Here is a 19,153-nt window from a genome sequence, read left to right on the forward strand (position 1 = left end):
CTACACACTTCGCCCGCAGTTTTTTTGTCTCAACTGTCTGAGGATAGCCTTACTCCCTTAGCTGCTTACTGAACAGCGCGTAAATGCAGCTGTTATTATGTGTCGTGGACAGTTGCTTTTGGATATGCTCATCCGACCATATATCTGTGAGGCACTCCACGTTTCTCCGCGGTTTGATTTCATCGCGAGTCGATAGCTTGAAAAATTTAATGGAGTCAACAGGAAGTGAAAAGAATTTTACCCACAACCCCGTATCTCTTATACCCAAAGTGCATTACACTATGCCATTTCGTCAGATTTGGTTTGGTTGCTTTCACACCAGACGAACCGTACCAAAGTAGTGCGGATAAAGCGGTCCGAGACCACCCCTTCAGACAGGTCTCGGATCGATTGATTTGGCGCGCACCCAAGTACGAGATTGCATTCACATCAACGCAAACGAACCGAACCAAGGGACCAAACTCGTTTGGTGCGCACCAAATGCTGTAGATGTGAAAGCACCCTTAGACTTCTGAGACTGCAGAAAATGGGGAGCGTGAATTTGCAGAGTACAGTTACCCTTTTATTTATAAGGATCTGTGTTTTCTCTCCACTTCTGTGTGGTCCTTCTCCTCATGCAATGTTTCGTTTTCCCGAAAACGCAATTCTTTTCCATTTTGAACATTGTGGAATGCCATCTTTCAATATGACGTCCACTGTTTAGACTTGAGACTTCTTCATTTTATCTGTTGACCATTCCAAAATAATAAAGTCTAAATATTTGAGCCAACTGAAGACTTTAGGAATGTTTACCATCAAAATGCTAACTGACATTTTGCTTCTGTCTCCAAAGTGTAGCCTTTAACAACACATGTTACCTACCTTTGCCAAGTCCACCAAAGTGTTTGCTTGGTCATTTAGCTTCCGTTGCTCCATTTTGACACTGCGTAATCTAGAGAGGAAGGGAACAAGGGAAGGGAAGGGGAAACGAGGAGAAACACATCTCTGTCAGGAGAAGATTGGTTTGGCCTCCAGTGCACCAGACCCACATGCAAACATTCTCATTCCAAATTGTTAGACCAAGGCATGCAACAGACACCTGAGCATACAACACCACGCTGCGTTCCTCTGTTCTCGTGGCCTGTTGAGCCACGCTTGTTGGCATTCATTTTAACCATGACATTAGGCATGCCCCATTTTGGTTAGAATGAGGTTAAAGGGTGAGGTGATGCACAAGCGTTGGTGAGCTGGAAGGCAGGCACAGGGATCCCAAGAAGTTTGGAGAAGGAGTTCTGTTGTACAGGTGCTAATGAGAATCTCTTTTTATTTATTTGGGAAGATGATCACCAACATTATGGAGGTCTATTGTACCTATGCTACTGTAAAGTCATTTTCTCTAGGTATCTCTTCTTGCTGTTTCAGTATAGATTTTATGTCATCACTGGGGGGGGAAAGAAACAGAAAAGATGAACTGCTCTTTTTCTAAATAGCTGGTGCTCACATGTATCACACCAGGCTCAATTTTCCAGCCATCCAATGACTGGCATAGACACTATGAGTACCCGAAGGAAGCCATACAAGCAACATAACTGGGGCCCGACATTCATTCTACTCCAATTTGGGTCATCTAGGACTATCTGGTTTGTCTTTGTTCCTTCTTTATTCTAATTGCCATTATTATTTTTCAAGCACAAGTCATTCTTTCTTCTTCCGATCAGGCTCAAGAGCAGCTATTCAGATTAAGACAGTTTTTCTTGCTATGGCTCCAATGCCTTTATCCGGCCTTTGCCTAATGCTGTGCTGACATGTCTGGATGGCTAGTAAATCAAAAAAGATGATGCTAATAAATTAAGGAGGGCTCCTCTGTTCAATGCTCATCCTTTCGTCAGAATTCATACTGGCTTCAGAAGACACATAACAAATCTTTTGGGAACCCTTTTGAATTTGAGCAACGCTAATAATGGGGACGTGTCACATGAGGATGTCATGGAACAATACTATAGTAGTCCATGAAAAAACAGAAAGAAGAGAGGAAAAAAAAGCTGTCCAGCCACACTTTTACAGTTCAAATTCAACTTTCTTTTAAGGAATATCAACGCATATTTGGATCTAGCAGTGATGTGACTTAATCTTCACATCTTGCCTGTTAAAATTGTTCTTGATTTTATGGACAGTGACTGTGGGTGTTTGAGTGCGCCCTGCATTGAGTGCGCGCCCCATCTGGAAATGTATACTGCCTTGTGTTCTGTTGGAGTTAATACAGAGTTCCCAGTGCTTCCAGCCAAGATTCAATACTGGAATAATGGGAATCAAAAAATGTATGGGTGAATGATATCAGGCTCACACAATTAAGGAGCATGAACCTCCAAAAAAAAAAGGGTGTACTTATATTTTAAAATATAAAACAAGCTAGAAACTGTAAGCAAGACAGACAGAATCATCTAATTTTGAAAACTGCCTGATTTGACTTTAGTTCATTGATGTATAAATAATTACCTGGCTGGATGGCATGGTGGCGCTGCTGCCTCGCAGTAAGGAGACCCGGGTTCGCTTCCCAGGTCCTCCCTACGTGGAGTTTGCATGCTTACCATGTGTTTACGACACGCTCTCTAAATGTGTGTAGTCCCTTAGTCAACGTTCAACTTGCATGTTTCATAGTTGCGTCGCGAAGGCGATAGATTTCATGTGAGACACGTACGTTCCTCAACGGGATTGCGAGTCAAGAGAAGCGGCAAAAGACAGCGGGGCTGCGGCGATCTCTGAATTGACTGTCACGGTGCGCAGAGCTGCCTGTCGCTTAGAACGATTAAATAAACCGGCTTTCTAATCTAGGCTGGTTTGGTTTGAAATGAATCGTTTGAAATTACATTTTATTTATACATCCCGACTCTAACCCTAACACCATCTTAATCCTGTTTGAAGTAGTACATGTAATAGTAATATCCGTCATATCATAATAGAAAATAGGTACGTAGGGCGGCGAAACCACATTCGCACAAAGGCCGCCGTCTACCCAGGATCGGCCCTGACGCTCCAACTGGTTGCGTCGCGACAAACATGCGTCTTCTTAGATGCTCCCGCACTTTGTACGCACCCCCCTCCCACCCTCGCTACTACCGTGGTCAGGTGTCTTGGTGGATTATATATAGAAAAGCGGCCAAAACTTATATTTTAAAATATAAAACAAGCTAGAAACTGTAAGCAAGACAGACAGAAACATCTAATTTTGAAAACTGCCTGATTTGACTTTAGCTCTTTGATGTATAAATAATTACCTGGCATTAATCCATTGCTGGATGGCATGGTGGCGCTGCTGCCTCGCAGTAAGGAGACCCGGGTCCTCCCTACGTGGAGTTTGCATGTTCTCCCAGTGTCTGTGTGGGTTTCCTCCCAAAGACACGCTGGTTTGGTGCATTGGCGATCCTAAACTGTCCGTGTTTGTTCCTGCCTTGTGCCCTGAGATTGCCTCCAGCAGACCCCTGTGTTAGGATACTGCGGGTTGGACACTGACTGACTAATCCATTGCTTTCTTTGTTTTTTTTTTGTTTTTTTAATTTCCCATCCTGTGCCACCCACACCTGCTCAAAGCTCTATATTCTGCAGTCACCTCGGGTACAGGTGAGTGGAGGATATGAGGAGGCCTTAGAAACCTTTACTGACGACTGTATCAACTGTGCCCCGTGGAGGGTGGGCGACCAGCGGGCCTTGGTCATTCTGGCTTCTATGATGCAGAAACTGATGACCGTAAGATTTGACTATTTGATTTGCTCGATCTCGTCTTCCAACCGTGGCCCTCCAGAGGTTTATTTTTCTCCTACTGAACCAATGTGGGCGGCACGGTGGCGCAGTGGTAGCGCTGCTGCCTCGCAGTTAGGAGACCCGGGTTCGCTTCCCGGGTCCTCCCTGCGTGGAGTTTGCATGTTCTCCCCGTGTCTGCGTGGGTTTCCTCCCACAATCCAAAGACATGCAGGTTAGGTGGATTGGCGATTCTACATTGGCGCTTGGTGTGTTTGTGTGTGTCCTGCAGTGGGTTGGCACCCTGCCCAGGATTGGTTCCTGCCTTGTGCCCTGTGTTGGCTGGGATTGGCTCGAGCAGACCCCCGTGACCCTATTCGGATTCAGCGGGTTAGAAAATGGATGGATGGATGAACCAATGTTCGGAGTTTTTTTTGTTTTGCCTTCTCTGTGTCAGCCGGTCAACGGATCACATTCAGGAATCAAGAACTCCATCTACAGTATATCCTTAACTCTTTCAGGGCTGATGTCAACTTTTGTCAAAAGGAGGAGTTCACAATGGTAATCACCTGTAATCTGTGACAAAACCAACTGTTATGTTTTAGTTGGACTCTCATTGCTAGAAGGAAAGTTATCTTCAATGCTTTGACCGAGATTTCCGGCGCTCATGTGAGTAGCAAGGTGCAAACAACGGCAAAAATGTCACTGACATAATGGCGAGAGATCAAAGCGAATGGGTAAAGCAAAATACTCCGTGGACAAAGTTTTGTCTATTATCTCTGAACTGGACTATGACTTGTCGGGCTCCGATTTTGATACGAGGTTCCAGCTTCAGCTTACTGGTCCCCAGCTAATCGTGGTGCTGAACAGGTTCATGTAGCTGACACACCTGTGGCACTTGTTCGCCAGGAGGACTGCCACTTAACAATGATCAGATTGGAATGCACTGCGACCGTGACCGCTGCTGCCGCCACGCGAAGCCAGCCTGGCAGCAAGCCTGCCGCACATTCTTGGCAAACTGGCAGCCGCAGCATGCAGCAACAGACGTTTTACGTTGCTTTCTGTATGAAACCATTGCTTTCAGAAACTGTGTGTTTTGGAAAAAAATATTCAGCCCTCAAAGAGGTAATCAACTGAAACTGCTACAGAGTAAAAAAGAAATAAACTTTTGCTATGCAGTTTTCCCTTAAATTTTCGGCTTCACCTCCACGTCTCTGTAGTTTATTTCAGAGGCTCACAACTCTTTGCGTAAAGAAGTGCTTCATGGCTTCAATTTTAAATGCACTTCCCCTTAATTCCCACAGATATCCTCTAGTACACGATTCATCATTAAGCTGAAAGAACGTTGCTGGACCTACTTTATGAACGCCTTTGAGGATTTTTAATCCCAATACCTAATCTTTATCTCAGCCTTTCTCCTTACATACACACAATTACTTCATCATATTCAATAAAACTGATGTGACCTCTCTGTTTCAGAATTTTCCATCCAGACTGGCCAGCTCAGCTAAAGTAGCAGTAACACAGCAGAATAGCATTTTAAGACTTTATGAAGAATGGGAAGCTGATCATGAGCCCAAAAGGAGTCAGCAAAGAATATATCAAGCTCTGACTCAATCTTTTAAACCTACTTAATGAAATCTTGGGAATTCAAATGTTGTGCCAGCCCACCTCCCCTCCAGGAAAGTGAAAAAATTAATTGAATGAAAAATACAATGAAACAAGTGGTACAGACAGCAGCATACAAAGAGCTGAAATGCTTGTGAACGCATCTTACATGGAGCAAAGAAAAAAGGGCAACACTTTGTATCTGGTCAAAGAACAATTTGATAGTTACCATCATCAGTAAACATCAATACGTAAGCTTAGTTAGATTTCAAGCTGCTTGGATGTACGGACATATGTTAAAATAAAATACATCATATTGTTCCAATTGCATTATGTATGTAAAAAATCAGTTTATTAAATGTGACACAGCAGTAATGCTGAACTCTTAGAAGAATAAGGTCTCTTTTCATCACAAATATGTCAGTGTCATTCATGTTTTTTTATACTTTTATGGTGAGAATATTTGGACAAGCTGTGGGAGAGCCATAGTCACAAAAGAAATACTGTGACTAATTAGAATGCTGACATGTTCAAAGTTCATGGAGAATAGCGTCCTGGTGGTTCTCTAACAGTGAACATTTGTATGGGACATTTTGTAACATATACAATTAAGTATTAAAAAATGGAATATATATATATATATATATATATATATATATATATATATATATATATATATATTTTATAAGTATATGTACTGTATAAGGGTGGTTCACAAACAATGTTTACAGAATCATTTCTCCACAAGGCTTACATTTGTCCAGTAGGGATAGTTTGCTTACCTGTGAAATTTCGATTTGATTGTGAAACATTTAGAGGTTGCTCCATTCTAAACATTTCATATGTGTTACTACCATGTACATACTCTTGCATGCGATTCTTAACTAGTACTAAGGTGGAGTTTCCAGAACATTCTAGCATTAAGTAGGAGTTTCAAGAACATTCTAATAGTAAGTCGGTGTTTCTGCTTTAGCACTTTTGAATGAGATTCTCAGCAGAAACAAAGGAAAAGATGGTGCAAATCCTGCAGCGGCCACCATTACCAAGCATTCTTCAACGTCTTAAGTAGTGATGAGCGAGCACCAAAGTGTTCGGTCCGAACACATCGCGATGTTAACATAATGTAAGTCAATGGGAGACAACCAGGCAACCCCTGCTCTGAAGAGGGGAGGGTGTCTGGTCCATTGGAAAAGGTCAGAAAGTGACAGAAACACCACCCAAATGCTCCGGGAACAGCATGGGGACGATGTCTGGATGCATCTTGGACTCTTCTTGGATGCTGCTTGGAACCAGTTGGTCCGAGTTGTTCACCACTTTTACAGACTGACAAAAACACGGCCAAAACCCCTCAAAAAATCAATTTTACAGGAAAAATGACGCTCTAAAACATTATATGCCAGTGCCTGCAGGTTTAAAACATTGTTGGGCAACCGGTGCGCCGCGAAAACTTTTGTAAAATATTTAAAATCGCTAGTGTTTTTGAACTTTTGGTTGATTAAAAAGATAATGTTTTAAAAAAAAAAATTATGTCTGAAAAACAGATAACGGAACACTTACGGAAATGAAGTCTTAAGAAACGCGAGAGGAAATGCGCGTCTGTCTTTCGAAAATTGATCCTCGCATCAATCTCATATGTGCTGAAAAACAATCTGAACGTTCACATTACTTAAATTTAAGATTTATCCTTTGATTCTTTTATTAATAAAATGTATTTCAAACTTGTAAAATTAACTGTTTTTATTGGCGATTGTCCATAGATTGTGTCGTCACGACTTTATTTATGGGCAGTCCCTCAGGTGCGCCGCGAAAGAAAATTTTTGGACTTAGTGCTCCGCAACTCGAAAAAGGTTGCCTTTCACTGCTCTAAAACATGATATGTGAGTGCCTGCAGGTGAGCTGACGAGTGCATGCGGATTAGCACCCGATGACGTGTTTCGGCCAGCCAATCACTGTAATGCCAGCACCTGACATGGCTACTGGCATTACAGTGAGGGCAGTACTTACCTGCCCCTTGATTGGCTGTCTCCAACCCGCGAAACGTGCGGGGCGGAGACTCGAGCATGGCGCACGAGCAGATGTGGTGCTCGTTCGAGTAGCACCATGTTCCAAGCATAGCGATGCTCGAGCTGAACACATGTTCGGCCGAGCATGCTCGCTCATCACTAGTCTTAAGCTGAAAAATAAATTTAAACAGTTGAAGTTGGAGGATCTGGTAGGGCGGAGTGGTGGCTCGGAGGCTAGGGATATGCACTGGCAATTGGAAGGTTGCCGGTTTGAATCCCGTAAATGCCAATAGGGACTCTGCTCATTTGGGCCCTTGAGCAAGGCCCTTAACCTGCAATTGCTGAGCGCTTTGAGTAGTAAGAAAAGCGCTATATAAATGCAAAGAATTATTATTATAAAATAACCATAACCTTCTTTGATGTCTTTATGAAAAAGGCAAAGGAAGGTCTCAAGAAATCACCAGGACAGTGGACGGATAAGCCAATCTTTAACAAAATTTTGTTAAGTGTCACCACACATGACAGTAGTGAACAAAACAGCTGAAACTGAAATAAGACTCATCAAAAAGTACAATGAAATGCTGGCAAGAAAGAGAAAAAGATAAAGTTTACTCTTCGACTGATAGCAAGCCATCACAAGAAAAAAAAAAAAAAATTAAACTTCATCAAATAATGTGCTAATGAAGACCTAAGCGCCTTGAGCATGGGAAAGGCGCTATATAAATAAAATGTATTATTATTATTACAAGTGTGGAACAGTCGTCTGCTTTTCAGTTCAGATGACATGCAAATTGCCAAATAAAGTAACTGCTAAATGTTTATTTTTATTAAAATGTTGTGTTTCTTTGAAAAATAAAATTAAGTCTTGTGGAGAACTTTAATCTGTTAGGTTTGTTTTTTTTGGACCATCCTATATATATATATATATATATATATATATATATATATATATATATATATACACACACAAACACACAATACCCTGGTGTGAAGACTGGGGCAGATCAAGAACATGGAGAGGTGGTCTGGGTGTAGCTGCTGAGTTTAGGTTGTCTGGATATCCCAGCTCAGTATATTGCTACTTCAATCATCACGATAAGCAGAGTGAAGATGATGCTGTCTCAAGAATAAAATGAAGGAATACTGTGCATAGAAATATGAGAAATGTGACTGCAATGCATTACACCTTGTGTAAAGTTGGAACCATTAATTTAAAAAAGTGACAATACAATGTCATCCTGTTTAGCCAATGCTAAAACTGTTGGAAGCCGAAAACAGTACTAATAGTACTAATGAAATTTGCCATTGATGTATGTACGTGGCTCCTGAAAGTGACCATGTGGTTCATGGAGTGCTCATAAAAAATATGTGTTTATGCAACCTGTACAATAAATATATTTTGATGGTTGACACAAGGAAGAAATCATTTCTCAGGCAGACTTGCTTTTCTTTTGAAAGTGTTGCCCAGTAGCTGCCAATGTAAGCTGTAACTTGTCATTTCTAATTGCATCCCCTCCCCACCATTCCAGCCCACCTCTATAAGGCTGCGAAGATGAACACCCAAAACCTCTACTTGGGTTTGGGAGGGACACGCTGGTTTGCATCTTTCCCAACCAAGAGCTCCATGGCATCTTACGCTAAGCCCAATCACAGATTGATGAATAAAATGTCCACTGCTTTTGTGTGGTGGGATAGCAAAAGAAAATCTGTAGTGCCCAATGAGTTTTTAAGCCCTGGTAAGAAACAGGCTTGAATACTCAGTTATCTATCTTAGGGATTTGAACATGTTGAGCCATTGAGTTCATGTTGAAGTTACTGCACTAGGTTTTTTTTATAAAACTAATGATATATTTGGGTGGCATGGTGGCACAGTGGGTAGCGCTGCTGGCTCGTAGTAAGGAGGCCTGGGTTCGCTTCCTGGGTCCTCCCTGCGTGGAGTTTGCATGTTCTCCCAGTGTCTGCATGGGTTTCCTCCCACAGTCCAAAGACATGCAGGTTAGGGGTATTGGCGATCCAAAATTGTCGCATGGGTGTGTGCCCTGCCTGGGGTTTGTTTCCTGCCTTGCACCCTGTATTGGCTCCAGCAGACCCCCCCATGACCCTGTAGTTAGGATATAGCAGGATGGATAATGATATATTGTGTAGGAATCATGGCTTCTTTGGTCAATAGAAATAGTAGTGCTCTAGGATGAGGGCAGGTTGTGGCTGACAGAATTGAAGGGTCTTTTTGGCCGACAAATTTCATAACTTAGCCAGGCAGAAGTATTGTGACAATCTAATCAGAATGTTGGCAGTCAACTCTGGAAAGGCTTATTAACAAAATGAAGTGGGCCGGCTTTTTGGCATGTGAAGCTGAGATGGCCTGGTATATCAGTCCAAATTGGAATATTAGTATACGAATCTGGGCAGGCATATTGGCATACTAATCTGGGCAAATTACTGTGAAGTTTGGTCGCTCTGTGCCATGTGTCTTTCAGCTGTTTAATGACCAATGAATTTCACTCTATTTTCAGTTGATAATAGTATGAGAATATTCTTGGGTTTAGTAAACAGATGTGGGAAGGTTTACTAAAACGATATTTCAGACGGGAATATTGATGAGTGCTTTGGCATACTAAATCAAGGAGGATTATTACTAGATACTTCTTAGTAGCATTTGTAGAACATAATGCTGGTCAGGCTTATTGGGGCGTTGATTTGGGGAGACTTGATGGACCTGATGTACGTCAACGTTAAGCAAAAAACGTTCTGGAATGGAGAGGAGTTAATTGTTTTAGACAATAAAACTGAAGAAAATGGACAGTCCTGCTGGTATATTAAAATGGTGAGAAGCATTACAAAACATTACAGGCTTCCCCACATTGCAATCTGTTCCTGAAAACCCTTTCCTGCAGTGAAATGTCGTAACGTGAATAAATAATTACCGTTTACTTAAAATGAAAAACTTTTGCCATTTGTTGGACACCTAAAATGACCCCCGTTTCAATTCAGATAACCCCAAAACACATGGATATTGCTATTATTAAACTGATTTTTAGACATCAAAATAAATGCTAATAAGACATTTACTCTTCTTTAAGTGCCATTTTATTTCATAGGAGTGCTTACCTAGGCTTTTTTAACTACAAAGTACGTAGTTTTAGATTCCAAGTAATAGCTTTTTGATCTTTATTGGACATTCTAACTCTTTCTTGATTTTTTGGAATCACGATGCTTTAATATAATGTGAGAAGACACCTTGACAAGTTTACTGAACCGCATTAAGTGTGAGCATAAGTGAGACCGTGACTGGGTATCATCAACATCCAGTCTCACTCCGTTCTGCGTCCGCAGCGAGGTCACTTCAAACAACTAAAAACATGATCGTGTGTTTTACTACTAGTGAGAGTTTTAAGATTGCCTCAAACTCTGTTTTTGTAGCAATGGAAACTCAGCTTTATTCTGATTTGTAAGATGAAACATTTTACCAAAATACTTTTAGTACACTCTTTGTATACTTTGTCACAGACGGCTGGGGTTCTTACCCGGCCGGGACTCCTAGAAAGACCAGAAGCTGGCATTAAAAGCTTCCGGGTCAGGAGGACACAACCGCCCTGGAGCAGGAGAGGACCACGGGAAAGGAGGAGAGACTTTCCTACTCGTTGGGACCCGTGGCCACCGCCAGGGGACGCTTTAAGCCTCCTGGGACCCGGGAGAACATTACTTCCGCCACACTTGGCAAGATGGCGGAGGAACCTACCAGGGACGCCTGGAGTGCTTCCGGGGCAAAGGGCAACACTTCCGCCACACCAGGAAGTGCTGCCGGAAGATCGTCATCAGCCACCTGGAGCACATCCGGGCAGGAATAAAAGGCGCCGCCTCCCAGCAATCTGGGAGCTAGAGTCGGGAGAGGGAGCAGGACGAAGCTCTCAGGAGGAGATTGGCGGCCAAGGACTGAGAGAAAGAAAGTTCATTTTGGGTGATTATTGCTTTGTGCATTGTGTGGTGTTTGGGACTGTGTTTATTAATGAAAAATAAACGTGTGATTTTTATAAAGATGTGGTCTCCGACTGGTGGTGTCCGGGCGAGTCTCACAACTTGAAATTGCTTATAGTGGTTGTATGAGGAAGCCAGTATCTGGGTGGTAATACCAGTATGTGGCATCAGGCACCTTCTTTTATCAGATTTTTTTGCATTTTAGGTTGTTTTGGTGGCACAGAGCTGCAGTGGTAGCACAGCTGCCTTGCAGAAAGGAGACCAGAGTTTGCACCCCTTGTGTGCCCTGTGTGGAGTATGCAAGTTGTCACTGTGTCATTCCACCAGGTGCTTCATTTCCTGGCCCTCGTGTGTGTGTGTGGGTGTGTGAGTGTGTGTGGGTGTTCACACTGCAATGGACTGGAACCTCGTCAAGGTGTTGTTCTTACCTTGCACCCTTTGACTGCCAGGATGGAGGGAATAGGTGCTAATATACAGTTGTTGGTAGCAGAGTTTATTGGTAACATTGTTATTAGCACATGATGCCCTTTTGAGTTTGACCCCCCCGACTAGTTTTTTCGACTGTTTGCTTTTCTTCCCCTTGGCATATCCTCTTCTGGTCCTTGACTCTCTCGTCATCCATGGATAGGCCTTTTATTTTACCTTTGGATTACACCAGCTATCGACCAAGTCAGGCCTAAAAGTATCTGAATAGATGTTACTGACCATGTGTACAGAGGACGCACATTAGCAGAGGGTGCTTAACAAATAAAGTAAATTAGTCTTTGATATTGTCAGATAATGATTATGTCCAGCTGTATTATAATTTAATAATAATCATAAATATTCCTACAGGATTAGTGAGGTCTATAGGCGACTAAAAATATTTATTTTGACAGTGTTAAGTGAGGAAAGTTATTATTTAATTCATAAATTATTCTTTATCGTATTCAGTGACCTTTATAGGGTTTAACAGCATACAGTGCTAAAATTAAATTAATGTCTCATATAACTATATAATCAGCATTTGCATCTGGTACAGTGATATTAATTTTGGGGTAATGATCTTGTGTTGCCAACAGGTGACAGGATCTGCAGTAACATTAAAGGGCATACATTGACCGGATCCATTTATTTGAAATTGCTTTTTTTTTATGTATTTTAACTTAATGTGTAGTTTTGTATCTGTCCATTTTGAATTTTGTAATATTTTTTATTTTACTTAACAAGGAAGACACATTGATTTTAATGGCAGTGAATAGCGAGAATCTGTGCAAAAGCATTGACATATTGTAAGGGGGATAGTTATTGCTCAATCCATAATTTCACTGCTTATTTTATATAGTGCCTTCTAAAGACTGCCTTGTCACAGAGTGCCTAAAATATTAATTTAGGGTGGTACACAGATATGGATGAAAAATCAGCTTGCGTATGTATCTTTATTATTAGATAGAAACCTATGACAATGATGTGGATATGGACAAACCTTTTACCATTTGGCTATGGAACAGTGTACAGATAATATGACGTATACCCATGGAGGGGGACTTGGGCTATACTACATACAGATGCACAGTCTTGAGTGGACTAATCGATACATGAATCTGGGCACGCTTATGGACGCATGGCTCTGGAAAGATGCTGAATGCACACTCTGCAGCCCAAACGTCACATCATTTATTTACTCATTTCTGGTTGCTTTTTTTAAGTCAAGAAAAATCAGCACCCGTGTTTCACAGTTCCAAACCTCATGCACAATCAACCATATTCAAAACAAGACAATACATGGAAGACAGAACTTACTTCTGAGCTCTGCAGTGATTGAGCAAAACAGAGACAAAACACAGCACAAGTTTAAAAACACAACTTACACAGACAGTTTAACTGTTAGAGCTCTCTCACTGTCAGCAGGGTTTGTGGAAGGGAGGGGATCTTAACATTATGACTTTGGTGGGAGATGAGATTCAAGGGGTTATAAAAATAGGAAAAACAAAAAAAACATTCTGAGATTTACATTGAAATTCCAACAGGAGAGCAATAAAAGTGGCACAAAAGTAGCCTATTATATGAAACTTTTAACTGAACATTAGATGCTTGCTTTTCAAAATTTAAAAAAAAAAAAAAAATCTAAAATTCTACCTCCTGGCTAATTCTGACATTGCAAGTAGTGATCTGCGAAAAGCTACCATGCTGTTAGCTGTTTTGGTTGCTATGATTTTAATCTGGGTGATGTATTTATGCTGCTCAAGGGTACGTTCAAAATGAAAAGCGGTGAAGTATCTTATCTCCTTACGGAAATGGTCACAGTCTGGCCTGTGCTCTTCCTTTGGCTTTGCCACTTTGGTCTTTTCTGATCGTGGCCCTGAACACCACTTTCCAAAATCCAGGCATCAGGATTCAGCTCAGGGTTTAAAAATGTAATCATCTTGAGAATCCCTACAATGATGTCTCAGATGAGCCTTTTTTTGTTTGATTATAGAACAATTAACTAGCATGCATGGTCACCAAAGAAGGGCAGCCACAGGCAAAGTCCTGGCTAAATATGACAAATATCTCAATGAAAGTGGTGCACACTATACTAATAATTTCTGAAATGTTTACTATGTCAAACCACTAATTCTGAGTTATTCCCCATGTTACCCTTGGCTAAATTTGTAAAGTTCATTATACTTTTCCGCAAAAAAGGTAGAACTAGGGTGTTGTACCGTGTTAGCCATTATGAATGTAAAGAAAAGCCAAGCAAAATGACCCCTTTTATTGGCTAACTAAAAAGATTACAATATGCAAGCTTTCGAGGCAACTCGGGCCCCTACTTCAGGCGAGATGTAATACAGAAACTGGAGTTCCCTGTGTTTATATATACACACACACACTAGGACAAGAAACAACATTGGTAAATCTTTAAATGAAAATTCTTAAATGTAAAAAATTAATAGATTCCTTCAGGCTAAGATTAATTTAACAAGAGAGAGAAGAACAATGTATGGTCAAGATCTTTGGATACTTAACAAGAGAGAGAAGAACAATGTATGGTCAAGATCTTTGGATACTTAACAAGAGAGAGAAGAACAATGTATGGTCAAGATCTTTGGATACTTAACAAGAGAGAGAAGAACAATGTATGGTCAAGATCTTTGGATACTTATCAAGAGAGAGAAGAACAATGTATGGTCAAGATCTTTGGATACTTAACAAGAGAGAGAAGAACAATGTATGGTCAAGATCTTTGTTCTTCTCTCTCTCTTGTTAAGTATCCAATGTATGGTCAAGATCTTAGGATTCTTTTATCCAAAGATCTTGACCATACATTGTTCTTCACTCTCTTGTTAAATTAATCTTAGCCTGAAGGAATGTATTGATTTTTTACGTTTAAGATTTTTCATTTAAAGATTTACCAATGTTGTTTCTTGTCCTAGTGTGTGTATATAAACACAGGGAACTCCAGTTTCTGTATTACATCTCGCCTGAAGAAGGGGCCTGAGTTGCCTCGAAAGCTTGCATATTGTAATCTTTTTAGTTAGCCAATAAAAGGGGTCATTTTGCTTTGCTTTTCTCTACATTCATAATGGCTAACACGGTACAACACCCTAGTACTACATGCCATTACACACTAATTTTTTATTTGGATAAATACACCTTTTGATAATTTGCTTTTTTTTTTGTTACCAGAAGCACGGGCATTTCTAAGGTGGCAGAGGACAAGTGAAACTGCCAGAGAGATAGACGCTAGCAAAAGGAGAGATGCAATATGAATCATTGTGGGTAGGTGGGCCAACTGGTGACAAAAGACGTTGCTAAGTATGTTCATATGGAGAAGGAATATTCTAGGATACCAATGCAGAGGAGCAAGAATAATAGCTGGGGAAAAAAAAAACCTGGGCCTGCTGCTGCCAGGGGTCCCTGACCCCCTTGTAAGACACAGATGCAGTTGACCAGCGAGAACTCCCAGGCTGGGAAAGCTGGGGCCAGGCTCTCCCTTCTTAGAGAAGGACTGATAGAAGCCTGGGACTTCCCGTTAGAAGGTAGAACACATTTTATGACTTGGGGGAGTGAGTCAGTGTCTCTATTTTGGAGAATGGTGTATTAAGAAACTGGATGTATGAAAGAAGAGTGGGATCAGTTCTATCTCAATGTCGCTATATCAAAAGAAAAAAGCCATCTTTGTCAGAAATAAATCTCAGGCGCTGGTTAAAAGGCATCTTGAGCTAGAGGCAATACTGACTTTTGTGCAAAAACAGGCCAGGGTTGTGAGAGAGAAATGGGAGGTTACAAAGGGAGTACTTGGCAGAACTTTAAAGTGAAGCAAGTGCGCAAATGATGCCATTTGTCAGAGATCGGTATATGTTAAGGTAGGCCCTGAGAGCAGCAGATGTCTAGTTTTGTGTTATAGTTTGTGCTTTCTACTCTCACTTCGTTTTTTTTCCCTCCTGTGCGTTCATTATTTTTTATGCAATGTATCCTGTTTCACACATTTAGCATAATTTAAGGCATAAAGAGAAAGTCACGGGGAGTGTAAGCTCATATTCTGGAGGGCAACAGGAAATTAGCTGCGGTTTTCTTCCCTTTTGTAGCCAATTAGTTCATTTTAATTGATCTACTTTTTAAGATTCAGATCTCATCATTTTTTCTTTTTTCATCAACAAGCAGGCAAAGAACAATGAGAAGCAAATGAAACCAACAGATGACCAGTTGATCCCACACACACCTGTGAGTCCATCATACAGTATCTGTTTCAATAAAACCTGTGAAAAGAGAAAAGTGAATGTCTGAGAGATGTTAATCTGCTCGGATTCATAAAATACTTGAATGGTATGTCCAGAAACAAACAAACAAAAAAAAATAATCATGAGTTTAGGAAATGCCTGGTGTGGCTAAATGAGAGCTTAAAAGCCATAAAATTAAACAATGTATTTAATAAAAAGTAAGAATGGGCTTCTAATTAAGAAACTGTATGGACAGAAAATTGTCTTCTTCCAGAAAATGAGTTTGAGAACCCTGATTAAGCTGAGCAAGCTTGTCCTTTTATTGTCTCGCTTTGCATCTCATTTTGTTATTTGGCTGCTGGCTAAAGAAAATGAATCAATTAACAATTTATGAATCTTAGAAAGCAAGTTAAATAAAATTAAAGCAAAATAATAATGATCCTCTTGCAGTTGTAATTGGTTAGTAATTAAGAAATCTGTAGCCCTCCAGAACCCGAATCTGACACCCCTGCCATAAGTACACCTTCTCCTAATAAAATATACATACTGTATATGTGTGTGTGGGTATACAGAAAAAGGTATATTTTCACATCTGCGTGGTTTATTACGATAATTGAAAATACACTCAGCGGCTACTTTATTAGGTCCACCTGCTTCTGCAAACTAGTGATCCTGTGGCTCTAACTCAGTCCATAACATGCATGCAGGTAAGATCAAGAGGTTTATCTGTCGATCCACCAAACATTAGAAGGACTCCTTCTTGTAATTTAAACCACTTTGACTGTGGCATTCATAGTTCAGACATGGTGGTTGTAGTAGCATTCTCTATAATTTTTAACATATTAAAGTTTCTCAAGTTTATAGAGTTTTAAAAATAAGCTGTAAAATTCTTAAAGTTAATGAGAGATATTGGAGTAAAATAGCCAGAATCATTGATGTTAACAAAAGGAATACAAATCCCCAATTGACAGCCCGTTATAACAGTGTGTCCAGAAAGCCATCTCTGTCTCAGAATGCATGATGCAGTGGACGCGGATGGGCTACACCAGCAGAAGCGGATGCTGGGTTTCATTCCTGTCAGTGAAGCTGCAGATGAACTCATTTGTATCTGTTCTCAACTACAATCGTGAAATGGATAAGTGAAAATTTGAACAATTATTACTGAAAAATAGGTTTCCTGGTCTGACTAATGTCAACTTCTTCTGCAATATGCATACAGTAAGGCATAAAAAGCATGAATTCATGGATCCTGCTTACTTTGTGTCAACAGTATAGGGTGGTGCTGGTAGTGTAATGGTGTGGGCCTCATAATACAAGCTGAATGTCATTTTAATGACATGGCGTACCTAAGCATTGTTGCTGACTATGGAGGAATATTTCGGATAAAATGAAATAAATAAATAAATAAATGCGTAAATAAATAAAAGTACTGTGAAATGTGAGCATAAATAAATAAATGTGTCATGAAATGACAGCCTTAATAAATAAATATGTCATGAAATGAGAGCATAAATAAATAAATGTGTCACGAAATATGTTTTTTGTTGCTTATTTATTTATTTCATTTTGTCCGTAACATTCCTGCAAACCGTCATGAAATACGGCTTGAAATAAAACTGTCACTTTCACTCATCAAAGTTGAGAGGGTGGTCTCTAACACGCCCTCTAGTTACTGATTGGTGAATCGATAGCACAAGAATGAATTAGAAAAATGCTTACTACTGCCGATGAAATGGATTCTGCCGAAGATATTACGTATTTCAGAGAGAATTGAAGATTTACCGGAAGAAATTACAATGTTTGCGGCCCTTTTAGAACAGAGTATTTGACCCTTGTTTTACGAGTAGAAAGTCAGTTGCATATTCGCAGCTACTTTTTCAAACAACTGTACAGCTCTGATCAGTGGTAAAGTTGTTCACTTCAAAATATTAAGTGGAGCTGCTTTGGGCATTCCATGTCAAAGTACCTAAACTAATACAGCCGTTGCAGCTTACCGTATATCAAACTGGCTCATTCGCCTTGTGATCGTCTTCTCTGATACATCATACAGATCTGCAATCTGTCGTACTTTTAAACCGCATAACAGAAGGTGTTCTATTGACTCAGCTGGAATGTCAAAGGATGGACGTCCAGAGCAGGGAACTGCGTCACCTGAACTGGAGTGTAGTAGAGTTCGTTCCACCTGTTCTTCGATAATTTCAAAACAGTTTCATCTATATCGAGTCTAAAAGGGCCGCCAACATTGTAATTTCTTCCGATAAATCTTCAATTCTCTCTCTGAAATACGTAATATCTTCGGCAGAATCCATTTCATCGGCAGTAGTAAGCATTTTTCTAATTAATTCTTGTGCTATCGATTCACCAATCAGTAACTAGAGGGCGTGTTAGAGCCACCCTCTCAACTTTGACGAGTGAAAGTGACAGTTTTATTTCAAGCCGTATTTCATGACGGTTTGCAGGAATGTTACGGACAAAATGAAATAAATAAATAAGCAACGAAAAACATATTTCGTGACACATTTATTTATTTATGCTCTCATTTCATGACATATTTATTTATTAAGGCTGTCATTTCATGACACATTTATTTATTTATGCTCACATTTCACAGTACTTTTATTTATTTACGCATTTATTTATTTATTTCATTTTGTCCGAAATATTCCTCCATAGCTGACCATCCGTTTCTGATGTAAGCAAAGTGCCATCTCACAAAATAGCCATCATCTCACGTAGGTTCCATAAATAAAAATTCACATGGTCTGCAGGTCTTGATCTAACACGGCAGCGTTGGGATAAGGTGGAACAGGAGGTTCATGGTCAAGGAATCTGCAGGAACTATGTGATGCTATTGAGTCAACATGGTTCAAAATCTTTGACGAATATTGCCAGCTCCTTGTTAACCCCATGTCTAGAAGAATTCAGGCAGTTCTGAGGGTCAAAGAGGATCATATCTGCTACAAGAAAGGTGGACCTAATAATGTGGCCGCTGAGACATATGAATTGAGGGATAATTTGCATTTCAATTAATATCACCCTTTATAGAGGAAAACCTTCTAATGAAGTAGGGCAGTAAATATGCATTGAGCCTGACAGTCATATATACCTGTTCCTAATCTATTGAAATTAGGCAGCTATTCAAGACACCTCTCTTTACAGTGCATCCTGGTA

General features: G+C 40.4%; 1 protein-coding gene across 2 annotated transcripts in view; it reads right to left on the reverse strand.

The window, feature by feature from the left end:
• kcnn1a (potassium intermediate/small conductance calcium-activated channel, subfamily N, member 1a) overlaps nucleotides 1-19,153 on the reverse strand; it is a 217,498-nt gene that overhangs the window by 18,071 nt on the left and 180,274 nt on the right. The window contains exons 8-9 of one of the 2 annotated variants that reach the window (XM_039767077.1): nucleotides 13,083-13,091; nucleotides 862-931 (exon numbers count right to left, since the gene is read on the reverse strand). In XM_039767077.1, the coding sequence (XP_039623011.1) occupies nucleotides 862-931; nucleotides 13,083-13,091 (79 nt within the window). The remainder of the gene's footprint in view (nucleotides 1-861; nucleotides 932-13,082; nucleotides 13,092-19,153) is intronic. The other variant, XM_039767078.1, reaches the window with a different exon arrangement.

This window comes from Polypterus senegalus, chromosome 10 (genome assembly GCF_016835505.1).
Source record: "Polypterus senegalus isolate Bchr_013 chromosome 10, ASM1683550v1, whole genome shotgun sequence".
Taxonomy (NCBI): domain Eukaryota; kingdom Metazoa; phylum Chordata; class Cladistia; order Polypteriformes; family Polypteridae; genus Polypterus; species Polypterus senegalus.